Genomic DNA, 13,095 nt, shown 5'->3' with positions numbered 1-13,095 from the left:
GTAAAGGCATCGAGTTCTTGATCCTCATGTTCTCAAATCCCTAAAATCGACGGAATAGCAAAATCTTTCGTACAAGAATCCGATATTGATCCATTACCCAGAAACACAAGTCCCTTTTTTTAATCTCAGGTGACACCATGCTTGTGTGAAAAAAGTAAAAAGAAGTCTCTCTGTCTATGACGGTAGTTCCCTGAGTAGTAGTGAAAGTCTCTCAATCTCCTCTTGAATCTCTCATTCATCATGAATTTGGGGTGTGTGCTGGGGGAAAATAGGCCGTGGTTGCTGAGTCTCGAAGCAAGCCTGTACAGTGAATGTGAAAGTGAAAGTATTTGGGGATCCCGCGTGTCTTCCCATTTTTTGTCCTTTATGTCTTCTTTTTTCTTCCCAAAGAAGCACAAAGGTCCCGCCAATTTTTGACAATTTAAAAGCAGAAAAGTGGAAGCCGTCCAACTCCTACAGTGAGAAAAAAAATACGTTGCCAGGCTCTGCAGCCCAGGCTATGCTTACAATGCCTCAACCCGCCAACCGTAACCATGTACGATGGGTCGTTGGGCCGAAAGTGCGTTAAAATGCGTCGAAAGACGAACCAAAGTATCATGCTCGTTAGAAAGCTCGAGTAAAAGGTGGAAGTTGAAAAGCAGTATCGTGATCGCTTCCAATATCGAGCGCCTCACTAGCGACTATTCAAGGAGAGGCCCTGAAATGCGGTAGCCCATTCACTCTGAGTGTTCATCGGACCCACGCCCGACTCATGCGGGCCAGGTCCCTCGGTTCCTGGCTGGAAACGAGACCGCATCGGATAGTCAGCTGCGCCAGGGAAGCCGTAGTTGTCGAGCGACGGAACAACTCCAGGGACATAGGGCATGTTTCCAGGCCTGGGCGCATTGCCCATGCCGCCCATGTGCGAATAGGGATAGTTTGGCTGTCCGTAGCCACCGGCCGGACCTCCAGGTCTCTCACCAAACGGCGGGGTAAATGAGTTCTGGAATCCACGGCCAGGCAGGCCTGAGCCACTGAATCCTCCAGAGTGCTGATCCTGGTTCTGCTGCTGCTGCTGCTGCTGCTGCTGCGTGGAGCGTCGCTCAGAATTGTTCGATCCACCACGACCCACGCCAACCGCTCCGGGTCCGACGCCGCTAGGAGCCTGGATACCCAAGGTGGGACTAGCAAAGGATGCCGGGTTGATGGCCGACATCCAGATTCTGGTCTTGTAGATCTTGAAAAGATCCGTAACGAGGGAATTGAAATTGATGTACGAATCAGCGAAGTAGTAGAATGTCAACTTCTTCCAATCCCTGTGCGCGGTTAGTCTTACATCTCATGTCACCCTTTTCAAGAAACCTACATTTGAAACTCGGCATCGAGAATCTCCATGTTCAGCCCATGCTCCTTGACCTTCTGCATGCAGACACGCTTGGCCTTGGCCTCGTTGCCCTCCTTGTCCCGCAAGGCGTGGATTTCGTGGCTCTGTGCCAAACGCTTGATGAGCTTGGGCTTCAGCTCTCCGGCGTTGGGTTCCTGCATGTGATGCTGGTTGGGCGGACCCATTCCGCCGACGGCGCTGCCCTGGAGGCCATTGGCGGCCGCCATTAGGCCGGCGCCTGTACCGTCCTGGGCAGCAGCAGCGTTCTGAGAGTACATCATCAGCCACTTGTACTGCTCCTCAGCATAGTGCTCCTTGAGCTCCTTAGCAGTCTGCCAGTCAACGTTGTCGCGGGCGACGGTGCCTAGATCAGTCCCTCGATCAGCTTCGACGATGACAAGGTCGCCGGGCTTGACGGTCAAGCCAGTGCCCTCCTGGATGTAAAAGACGTCTGCTCTAGCACATTTGAATAAGACAATGTGGAGCAGCTGATTGTGACGCGGCTGCGACATCGCATAGACATTGCGATGAGGTGAAGGTGCACGGTTTCCATAGGGAGGGTGCATCGTATAAGCCGAAGGGAAAGTGTTGTTGAATTGCATGCTCTGGGGAGGAGCAGCAAGGCCGCCGCCAGGAGTAAAATAGGCAGCTACGTCTGTGAGTCAGCTTCCATCATGCCAAATCAAAAGTGCCGCCTACCTGTGTTGCCCAGGGGATAATTCTGATTCTCGGAATAGGCCAAGGAATAATCCTGAGGCTGCTGCTGCTCAGCTACAGGCGTATCAAGCGCGCTGAAGGACTCGTTGATGGAACTGATAGAGCCTTGGCGGGTTGGAATATCTGCAAATGAGTGTCTCCGGCTCTGCTGGCCTTCAGGGCCGCCAAAACCTAGAGAACTGTGCCAGAATGCCTTCTTAACGTTCTCCAACTTTCTGTTCTCGTACGGCGAACGGAAACCAGACGCCCCGAATTCACTCATTCTGCGGCCCAGAGCTCTCTTCGCCATCTCGTTTCCATCATTGGCCTCATCAAGCTCGTCGATGGCAAAGTCGGACTCCTCAGGAACCGACTCGCGCAAGGTGTAACCATTACCAAGACCGTAAGTGGCACCAGTAGAGGCTCTGGGACGGAGACGGTTTTGATACTGTTGTTGTTGTTGCTGCTGCTGCTGTTGCTGCTGCTGCGCCTGTTGCACCTGTTGCGCCTGTTGCTGTTGACGGAGCATGGCATTCTCCCGGGCAAGCAGCTCGATAGTCTTAGCCTCAGCAGACTGATGCATCGAGCTCTGCATGGACTCTGTCGCACTCTCGTCGTCATCGTCATCCACTTCCTTCACCTTTCCGAGCGGGCCTCCCTCGTTTGACATCTCACTCAGCATGCTGGGCCGGGAAGGACGGTGCTGTAGGCCAGAGTGTCCATGGGCACGTCCACGACTGAGGATCGTCGAGCTGCTCATAGTGGCTGGGGGGGCGTCGGGTTCCAACTGGCCAACCGAGTAAGACTGAGAACGGTATGTCTTAGGCGTTGGGTGGAGGGGGATTGCAAAGGGGATTTGGGCGTTGGGGCCAGAGTCTCGCGGTGCAGGAGAGGTCTGTCCATAGTTGTCAGGGTTGAAGAAGGAGCCTCCGGCTGACCCAGGCGGCATTGTCGATGTGGGCGAGGGTAAAACCTCACTCAAGCGTGAGGGTGGATCCTTTCTCTCATTATTCCAGATACCTGTGCCCCAGGTGAAGGAGCCTCCCGGAACGGGAGCGCGACCCATGACACCGGATGACTGGTTGTGAGTGCCCCAAGGTGCATTTCCTTCCGCGGAAGGAGTGCTTGGGTGGGAGGCTGTGGGAGACATGGAGCTGCTTGCGAATGAACCTTTTCGGGGTCGAGGCAGCGGCTGGGTAGTGTCGTTGAGCCACGAAGCTCTTCTGACGGGCTTCTGAGGCTGGGTTTGCTGCGGTGGATCTTGGCGATGAGAGTCAGCTTCGTCGTCTGAGCTGGCTAAAGCTTCAGAATCAGGCGTTGATCGACGGTTAAGCTTGTCGAGAAGAATGGTGTGGCTATTGACTACGGAGAATGTACCCTGACCCTGTTTGGATGACGGGCCGGGTTTGGCGGTGCTAGTACTTCCTGTACCAGAACTCATTGTCCACCTGTTGCCTCCCGATTGAAAACCGGAAAGTCTGGTCCACTTCTGGATACTTGGTCAATATTGAAACTGACAGAAATGAGTCGCTGAGAGCTCTTGAAATTTGAAGAAACGGTTTGTTCAAACGGAGGAAGTGAGTAATGGGTTGATGAGTTTGGTCAGGTGTTCTTGAAAGAGGATAAAAGGCGGTAAACTCCGAATGAGACTAGCAGTTGTATTAGCAGCTAGGTCGTCAAACGTTAAAGGCAAGCGCTCTGAGACAAGATGAAAGAGATGAGTTTCGCCGCAACCAGCGCTGGTGTCACGGCGAGCTGCGGCTCGGGCTGCAGGTCAAAGCTGACAGCCACTGGCGAAGGGCAATTGGAAGGCGCCACGAGGTCCGAGACACGAGACAGAGACGCTCAAGGACTGACGCACGAAAGGGTAAAACGGGCAAAAGATGTTCAGTAGACAAAAGATATGAGTACAGGATGTCGTGGTATTCCACGAGGTCGAGGTGATGTCGCCAAACAGCCGAGGAAGTTGACAGGGATCTGAGCTTGGGCGGCGCTTCTCACACGCGTGAGGCAGTCGCACTCAGACAGAAACAGATAGACGAAGTGTACCAACGAAAGGCAGTGGAGCTTGTCTTCGGAGGATTTTCCGCGAGACAGCAGCAGCCTTGCGACATGGAATGTGTGATTCGCACAGCAGACGAGTGAAAACAGATACGTACCGAACTGCGGGAAACCGGGTAGATCCTATCGCCAGGGTATCAAATGGTGTAATCTCTAGATGCTGAGGAAACAGTCTGATCGGGTGACCGAGGCGAAATCGATGTGGGAAGGCGCGAGAGAGAGGCTCTTAGGTGACGACTGGTGCGTGGCGCGGCGCGGCGAGTCGGTTCGAGGCGATCTGGAGAAACGCTGCCCTGACGGAGTCGCAAAGCGCAGTTGCAAGGGGAGAGGGGGAGAGAGAGAGACAGGGGATTCCACGCCGTGTCCAAGATGAAGGCGTAGATGGGGGTGAGAGAGTAAGAGAGAGAGTGTGTGTGTGTGTTTGTGGATGAGTGATAAACGTCGAGAGAGCGAGAGGCCGCAATGAAGAGAGATGATTATGGCGCGCGTAAAACGGGGGCCAGAAAAAAGCGCGAAGAGTCGTCTAAACCAGCTCGTCTAACCCAGACCCAAAGTTGCCCAAAGGAAAATATTCAACGTGATGTATGGCGAGGGGTCGCGTAGCAAAGCTGGGGCTGCGGTCAAATGGAGGAGCTATGCGTGTGCTGTGCGCGCGTGTATTGTATGCGTACCGTCTAGAATCGATGTGCGATGTCGTTCGTTAGTGGAGGGGGACGGGATGGTAATGCGACAGAGCAGGTTACGCGCAGCCCATTGTCGGCGCGTAGTGGATGATGAGCGATCGCAAAGCGGAATGCGGGTGGAAGCTGTGGATGTGGATGCTGGAAAGGGGGATGGGAAAGAAGAATGTCTTGGGCGGCGCCCTCGATCCTCGGGGTGCGACGGGCTTGAAGGACAGATGAGGAGAAGCACGGAGAAGGGGAGAGGGAGAACAGACGAGAAAAGTGTTGGAGAGGTTTGAGAAGGATGGAAAGAGGTCACGGTTGTAGTACGTTGATGGAAGCGGGGGAGGAGAAAGACGTTGCGACTGCGACACGAGACCAGAAGCTTGTCCAAGTGGCTGGTGCGTACCTAAGGTATGGGGGAAGGGTCCGGTTCAGGGTGTCCGTAAGGTAAGGTGAGGTAAGGGAATAGGGCCACCAGGCGAGCCTGAGGGACAGGATGACTGAAGAGGAGGTAGCTTGCCACCTGACGACACACAAACCGCGGGCAGTGAGGGGAGTTTAGGAGAGGAGAAGGGCGAACTGAGTGGGTGGTGTGTGGGAGTATGGGGTATGGGTGTAAGGGTGGTGGTGTGTGTGCGTACCTAAGTGTGTGTGGGTGGGTAGTAGGCGGAGCTGGTCAAGGTATTCGTAGCTCGCGAATAAGACGATTCGAGGTCAAGAGGTCGATGTTGAATAAAGAAGAGACGAGAAGGGGTCTGATCTGAGGAGGTGTTCCTGTGCCACAAGCAAGGGCAAGGCAATGACCGGAGAGTGCGTGAGAGAGGCCCGGTCTGGTCAGTTCTGGTAAGGACAGGTCATGCGATGGATATAGAGGTAACAAGTTACCTCAAGGTGAGTGAGGTCAAGTAAAAGTGTGGTAGCAACGGGAAGCAATGCAGTGTGCGCAGAGAGTGTGAGGAGAGATGCAATGCAGTCGGAATACCAGTAGCTCCAGCCAGCTCCAGCTCCAGCTCCCCAGTCCAGTGACTCCAGTCCAGCCCAGCCCAGCCCACCTCAGTCTTGGTCCGGTTGAGTTTGGGTTAGGTTGGAGTGTGCCTGTCTGTGTGCACTGCAAGCCACGAGCGGCATGCACTGTATGAAAAGCACCAACCCCAGGCCAAGGGTGCGCACAGAGGAGCGAGCTAAACCCTGGTTGGTTTTGGGGGACAAATGCCTGTTCCTAGGCCCGAAAGAGCACGGGCAGGTAGCATGGGAGGTAACGTATGGCTGGAGGCCTGCAGCCTGTCCCCGTCGAGGTCAACGGATTGTCAGGGACGGGAGTGTGCGGGCGGGCTGGCTGTGGATCGAGTCGACTACATAGTAATATCGGTGGAGGGGACAAGTGGGCAGGTCCCAGTTGATCATCGTACGGGAGAGTGGGAACGTGTCGGGACGATGAAAGCACAACGGTGATGCTGAGATGGGGGAAAATCAAGACAAGAAAAAGAAAAAGGGGGCCTCGGATGAGGTGAGGGGAAATCATACCCTCCACTGCCTTAGGGTTGGGTATCTGTATCTGTATTCGGACTTCTTTTCCCTCCCTCAACTTGTTCAGGTCCGGTCAATGGCCATATAGGGCGCCTTATTGCCCATCCAAAGACATGCCCGGATGGCAATGATAGGTTAGACCACCAGCAATGTAGTAACCGGAAGACTGCTTCCACGTCTTCTTGCAAGTCTCTGGCTTGAAAGGGCGTAGCAATATCGACATATACTACTATGTCACAGCATCTGAATGAACGGTATCCCAGAGCACCAGAAAGAAATACCACGTCAATAAAGATGATGTCACACGTGGTGAGGTGAAAGAAGAGTGCAACCATCTCCCTGCCCACAGAATCGACCACTTGGTCGCTGTGCATGTTGGAAAAGCTGAGACAAAGCATGCAGAGAATCAAAGTCTTCACTGCAAAGACGGAGATTCATTTCCCTGGCTGTCAACAGCACTTGCTGAAGTCTGCTGGATATAGGAGATGGTACAAGGTCCTGTTGGTCTGGCAAGACTTCTTTGCATTCGAGATTGCCCGAAAACCAATAATGGGCAATTGGAGCATGGCGAAGCTAGTGAAGGGGAAAGTATATACCCAATCACCTGCAAGATATGTTAGAGTCTTAGAGCGGCAGCTAGGACACACACACATCTTGCCTTTGTGTGCAAATGGAAGGATCCCCCCTTCCTGTCAAAGAGCTTCGAGTGGCCCAGAAGCATTGGCAAAGGGGTGTGCAGCGGAAAGCGAGACGACAGTGTGGTAGGGCCCAAGAGGCCCCCCCTTCGCACGCTTTGCAGTGCAAGGCATTTACCTAGGCAAATAAAAGTGTGGCGGGAGGCGGGAGCCAGAGTAGCCTAGACGACGAGGCAGGGGAAGAGATGGGAGGAAGTTGAGAAACCCAGATTGCCGTTGACGTGGTGTTGTATGTTCCCTGCTGGTATTTTCTCTCGAAGCAGGTGCTTTGTGCAAGAAAATGGGGTTCCACGAGTGGCAGTCCGAGATTGGAAAAGTATTATAAGAGTAGGCGACTTTGGCAATGTTGACCGAAAGAACATGTGTGCTGTTAGTAAAGTGCGCTTCACATGAGTGATGCGCAATGTCGGGTTTTTCCTCCTGTCGTCAGGTACCTTGGGCAAAGCTGGAAGAAGATATCTTCAAGTCCCCAAAACACGAGGGCGTCCGGCAGGTAGAGAGACAGGCTGGATGGATGGAGGTGCCTGCCACCCTGCCTCTGGAGACTCAGGCGGCACAGTGTGGCCAAAGTGCCCGTCTCAAGCGGTGGATCCGAGCTAACCGCCCTTGGTCACTTACAGGAACGTACTGCCCAGCATCTTCCCGGTTCCCCACATTGTTCTCCAGGTGGAGACCCACTTTACGTGCTCTGCCACTGCCAGTCAGAACACAGAGCACACAGGGATCGCCAGGCTAGGCAGGCCAGGCCGGGCCTGTCAGGGCTTAGGGGTCGTGGCTAGTGGGGCCGTCCGTCTGCAAGTGACCAACCATCTCAGATCATATCCTCCTTGCTTCTTTGTTCACGCAAGAGCAACTGGGAGCTGCCTCGATGCATCGTGGATTTCCAAGACCAAGAGGGAAAGAAGCGGGGAAATAGCAGACCCTCCTTGCCTCCATCCACTCGCTAGTGCACTATACGGGTATAAAGGAGAGATAAAAATTTGAAGAAAGCAAGCCACCAAGATGCTGCTTACCTAACGATGGTGTGCCCAGTGCATGGGAGCCTCGCGCGACGTCTTGGCTCCTCCCGCACTTCCGAATCGACGGTGGCATATCGGCGGGACATCTTGTTTCCACCTCAGCGCTCTGCCTCCTTCATTGCAACCTTGCTCGCCAGTTCTTGACTGGTCCTTCAACTTGATGCTACATTGGTCTGCACCATTACATACACGTCAAATCCTCACTACTTCTTCGTTGTCCGGCCGAGACTTGGACGTGGGCTCGGGCGACAAACCGCGCTAATGACCGACACAGGGTACAGCAACATCGTATCCCTACAGTCACCTCTTAATTCCGCCCTCAACCAAGACCAGCCTCGGGGATCAGGAAGCTTCCCGAACAAAGTGGGTTGCCCTGCCGATTCTCATGGGCACTCCTTCATCCGCGTCTGCAGAAAATGATGGCACACTCGCGTAAGATTCTTCCGAGTCCTACGACTCCAAATCTCCTCGACTACCTCCGCCCCGCCCATGACATGCAATGCCTGCAGAGAAGACGTTGTGTGATACGTCTGCATTTTACGCCCATGTACCCCAGTCGACAGCGACCTACGGATGCACCTCAGATTTTTGCCAGCACGGTGCACTCAGTAAATCACCTTGGATTATTGAATAGCTTTCGCAGATACCCATACTGGGCATGTTGGGCATTGTGCATCCGAAATTTCCTTCGGCCCACCGTTCTTCCGTGGTCGGGGATCCGGGTTGAGTACCAAGAACAGGTTTGAGAGGCGCAACTAAGGTATCCTTACCACTCAGCGAAACTGGCTGGAACGCCTAAGAGACCAGCATGAACGAGCGACTAGCCTCCTTGAATCATCGACATGGATACCTACCCTCAAGATGGTCCCGACGATGCCGTCAATACTGCAGCTTTCTTCTGGCATGCTTTACCTCAACCTCCGGGCATGGAGTGGCCATCTGACCTTAATGCGGCTGCAACAGGCGGAGCCCATTCGCTCATCGCCGATCCTTCAACCTTTAGCGGCTTTTCGCCCCATGATCAACACCTGGCCAAGTCCAACTTTGGTCAGCGACGGCATAGCGCAACAGCTCGGAGGAGCATATTTAAACCACCAGCCAGCGAACCAGCCAACCGGTTGATTGTTTCCATCGTCCCAAGTACCCACGTATACCTATTGGTCTCGCCGTTGCAGGGTCTCACCTTTCCACTACATGGCCGAGGCCGCGGACATACGTGAGACACAGTCGTGATCCAAACACGTCTGTTTCTTGAACGCAATGTGAAGCACGCGCCGCCATCGTGTCCGGGAACACTACGGCAGCGGGAGCCACGGTCGATGTTCGCATGGCGGTCTCCTGGAATGTTTGTAGGTTTGCCGTTGGAGCTTGCAAGGGTGGCTGGACTTCTGCAGCTTGCCATCGGTCCTCATCCCTCACCACCCCGCACTAGTTCCATGTTCTACAAATGCTCGTGGGCTCTCGTTGCGGCACAGGTGACAAGGAAGAATCTTCCAGACAATAGTTAGTACCGGTATGAGACGCTTCGATTGCAACGACTCTCCGCCACCATGAAGCGAGAACGAGGCATTGGTCCCGGATTCCATGATGCGAGGTATTTTGAGTCAATGACCACCAGTATCGACCGAGAGAAAAAACAACTACAAACCGACGCACCAGCTTGTGCCCAGGAGGTCGCCGGTCAACCATCTACTAGAGGAAACCATCATTACCATTTCCGATATTGGGAGAAGCGCCCACTACAGCCAAGGGTGCATGTGCAGATGCAGGCAGAAGGTCTGGCGATGAAGGTCTGGGTTCAGGGCACTTCTCCGAGACGGAGAGGGGTAAGGATCCGTGGAGTAAACGGGCTGCTGCAGCATGTCACGCGCGCCCCATCCCAAGCTAACCTCCTCCACCCTGAGAGGTTTCTTCGATCCGGTTGTCTCACTGACCTCACGGTGGCATCATCCAGCGTCTGGGCATATAGCGCAGTTTTTGGCTTTCGATCTCGAATCAGATGCAGACCCAGGTAAGCAGTATCGACGATGAGGATGAACGAGCGCACTGCCGGCATCCGACGGGCCGGGCAATGCCTAGTGCTTTTGAGATACATGCGCAAGATTGCGCGGTTCGACTACATAGTCCAATCCGGTGAACACCAGAGCAACGTCTGTCACCGGAATGTTTTCCGCGGGCTGTCTATTGCTTTTTTCGCTCAACGGTCGCGGTACGTCTGATTACCGCATCCTAGTGAAAGTGCGTGTGAAGCCCATGGCATCGTTGAAAGATGCCTTGAGCCTGAGGCTAAGCAACCCAAAGTAGAACACGCAGACGCGGTCGACGAGACGTCTGTATTCTGCCATCGTCGAGGTGATCTGATGGCATGCAAATGCAACCATCAAAGACGACGCCGAAACATAACGTACCGCACCGTCACTGGAGATCGACGACACCCCAGAGCCGATAGAGGGCGAAAGTCAAAATCAGCCAGGGGGGCTTTACCCCGGATTCTCATCTCGTCATTAAACTCAACCGTCGGCGGCTGCTGCAACGGCTCCAGGAGCCAGAAGCCAAAAGTCACCAGGAAATGTCTGAGCGGACGTCAGACAATTCCCAGCAGCACCTCCACCGATCTCGAAGGGAATCATCTGGAAGTTTGACCTTTGTGTTTTGGGTTTCTTCTGACCTGCCTGCTGCCCACCAAGCGGCGCTACTGCAACTAAATACTCAGGGTCTCCAAGATCTACGCTTTCCTGGCCCACCCGACATGACCGCAATCGTTCCCTGTCATATCTGACCTGCCTCGGGACTGCAAGTTGGTTATTGCCATGCCTTGCTCTCTGCAACTAGAACACAGAGAATGTGTCGAACAAAGTCAACAGGGGGCTCGTTAGTTACTTGATGAGAGCACCAGTGGTATTCGGTGCGGAGCCAGAGACGGACAGGCATGCACCCGGCAGACTGGCATGATGATGAGGAGATGCGGCACGAGATCAGCGGAAGTCAGGGTACCTAAACTCGACTGAGCAGAAAAGACGAGCTAAAGGTTGGTGGGCTGACGACCTCCTGGGCCTGTTTGAGGAGAGAGAGGGGTGGGAAACAAGCCGGGGATGGCCGTTTTGACGCGGAAAGGAAGGCTTGAATGACACTCTGGATGTCGAACCGTGGGGACGCCAGTAGGTAGTCGAGGGGTTTGAGGGGTTCTTGCACGGCAACAACCACCCCCGGCTCCCCCGCCCTGATCCGCAGGAGCAACGCTTGGTCAGCCAGAGTCCAATCAGGATGGGGGCAATTGGAAACCCTCCGCCAACCCGCATCAGTCTCGAATGCAGCTGTCTGGCAGACCATGACGATCTTTACCCGCATTGTCGACGGCAATGCCTAGATTCTGCAAATTGACTGACGCCGGTGCTAGGGTTGGGCGTACGAGGCTCTCATAGGCTCGCACGCTCGCATCCACCTGGATCGGTCTCGGCTCGGAATTTGAGTATCTCGAGGTAGCCCAGCTCAGCCCAAGTTTGCGATGCATCACATCCAACCGAACACGAGGCCTAGTGACCACAGTCTGTGAGGAGCTCTTGGGCCAAATCGCCATCAGCGCTCACCCTAGACGGGCAAGGCTGAGGAATCCCTCGGTAGACGAGGCTGCAATTTTTTTTATAAAAAGAAGTAAAAAAGAAATGTGACAGTGTTGTGGGTATTGTCAACGTCACCAGCTCGGAGCCGGATCAAACGTTTCTTGTACTTATACAGCAGTTTTACAGGTGTCGTGTGCCTCTTCAGGTTCTTGTTGATTCATGATCCACTAGGTGTTTCGGAGATTTCTATACGTAAATTCTCCCAACGCATTCTAGTATGTTCCTTCTATGCTGCGGCCGCCTCAGGTCCCTTCTGGGACTTGAGCTTCTCCTCGAACTTGGCAAATTCTTGAATAGCAATTTCCTCCTCTTGGTCGAGAATCTGCTCCACAGACTTGACCTCCTCGATCTACAAGTGGTGGCGTTAGCATGCAGGTAACCAGAGGGAGGGGGGGGGGCCTTAGCAACGTACGTAGTGCATCAGCATGCTCTCGATGCCGTTCTTCAACGTAACGGTGCTCGAGTCGCACGTCCGACACGCACCGCGGAGCTTCAGCAGCACGGTGCCCTCGTCCGTGAACCCGCGGAACTCGATGTCGCCGCCGTCCTCTTGGATGGCGGGCCGTATCCTCGTCTCGAGGAGCTCCTTGATCATACCGACGACCTCGCTGTCGTTCTCGTCGTAGGCGAGACTGTCGGGCTCCTCGGGGGGGCCATCGGCAGCCGCGCCGCCGCCGCCCTCCTTGGCCGCCGAAACGGTGACGATGGTCTGGCCTGAGGTGATTGCCTCGGTGATGAGGGCAAAGATCTCGGGGCGGATATGCGCCCAGTTTGCGTCGGGGCTCTTGTTGACGGTGATAAAGTCCGCGCCGTAAAAGACGGAGGTGACGCCGTCAATGTTCATGAGCTGGGCGGCGAGCGGGGAGGGATAAGGCGGTGCGATGGTCGAGCGCGGGTTGAGGTACTCGATGAAGGGGGTGGAGAGGGTGTCGGGGAGGATGCGGTGGTTCGGGAGGAACTTGACGGCGTCCGGGTTTGGCGTGTTTTCGGTCTGGATGAAGATTGTGCGGACGGCGCCGTTGCGGCCGGCGAAGGGTGATTGTCGTTGACGTTGAGATGTGCTGCTTCGGGGCAGGCGGTTCTGTTGGAGGAGGCCGGCGGCGGCGGTGGGGGAGGTGTGGACGCTGGCGAAGGATCGCGATTGCTGCTGGAGAGAGGTGGAAGATCTGGTGGCGGGCCTCGATATGCGCGCGACGGCGCGAAGGGCCGTCCTTGTCGCTCTATACGATGACATTGTGGCTACGGTATGTGTTCGACCGTCGGGTCTGCCGTCGCTGTCTTTTCAATCCGTCGTTCGTCGTTGTCGTCGTTGTCGACTGTGGCAACGATGTTGGTGGGTTCACGTGGTGGGTTGTCTAAAAAGCGAAAGAAGGATTGTAGTGGTGTAGAGGAAGATGAAATGTCGAAATGTTGATTATTCAGAAGTACAAATTTACAACGATACCTCTC

The 13,095-nt window shown here is 54.6% G+C and overlaps 2 protein-coding genes across 2 annotated transcripts; both read right to left on the bottom strand.

Moving 5' to 3' along the window:
* Positions 1-673: 673 nt before the first annotated feature.
* Positions 674-3,500, bottom strand: CORC01_04375 (uncharacterized protein; the record flags this gene model as incomplete). The annotated part of the gene is made up of 3 exons (XM_022616022.1): positions 674-1,295; positions 1,346-2,012; positions 2,063-3,500. 3 exons carry the CDS (start codon positions 3,498-3,500, stop codon positions 674-676), a joined length of 2,727 nt encoding a protein of 908 aa, XP_022477537.1.
* An 8,372-nt stretch (positions 3,501-11,872) lies between these two features.
* On the bottom strand, positions 11,873-12,880 carry CORC01_04374 (uncharacterized protein; the record flags this gene model as incomplete). The annotated part of the gene is made up of 2 exons (XM_022616021.1): positions 11,873-11,995; positions 12,059-12,880. 2 exons carry the CDS (start codon positions 12,878-12,880, stop codon positions 11,873-11,875), a joined length of 945 nt encoding a protein of 314 aa, XP_022477536.1.
* Positions 12,881-13,095: the final 215 nt, after the last annotated feature.

The sequence above is a fragment of the Colletotrichum orchidophilum genome, assembly GCF_001831195.1.
Source record: "Colletotrichum orchidophilum strain IMI 309357 chromosome Unknown Scaffold_28.1, whole genome shotgun sequence".
Lineage (NCBI taxonomy): Eukaryota > Fungi > Ascomycota > Sordariomycetes > Glomerellales > Glomerellaceae > Colletotrichum > Colletotrichum orchidophilum.
The sequence above is the reverse complement of the archived record's forward strand: the minus strand, read 5'-3'. Positions and strand labels throughout refer to the sequence as shown.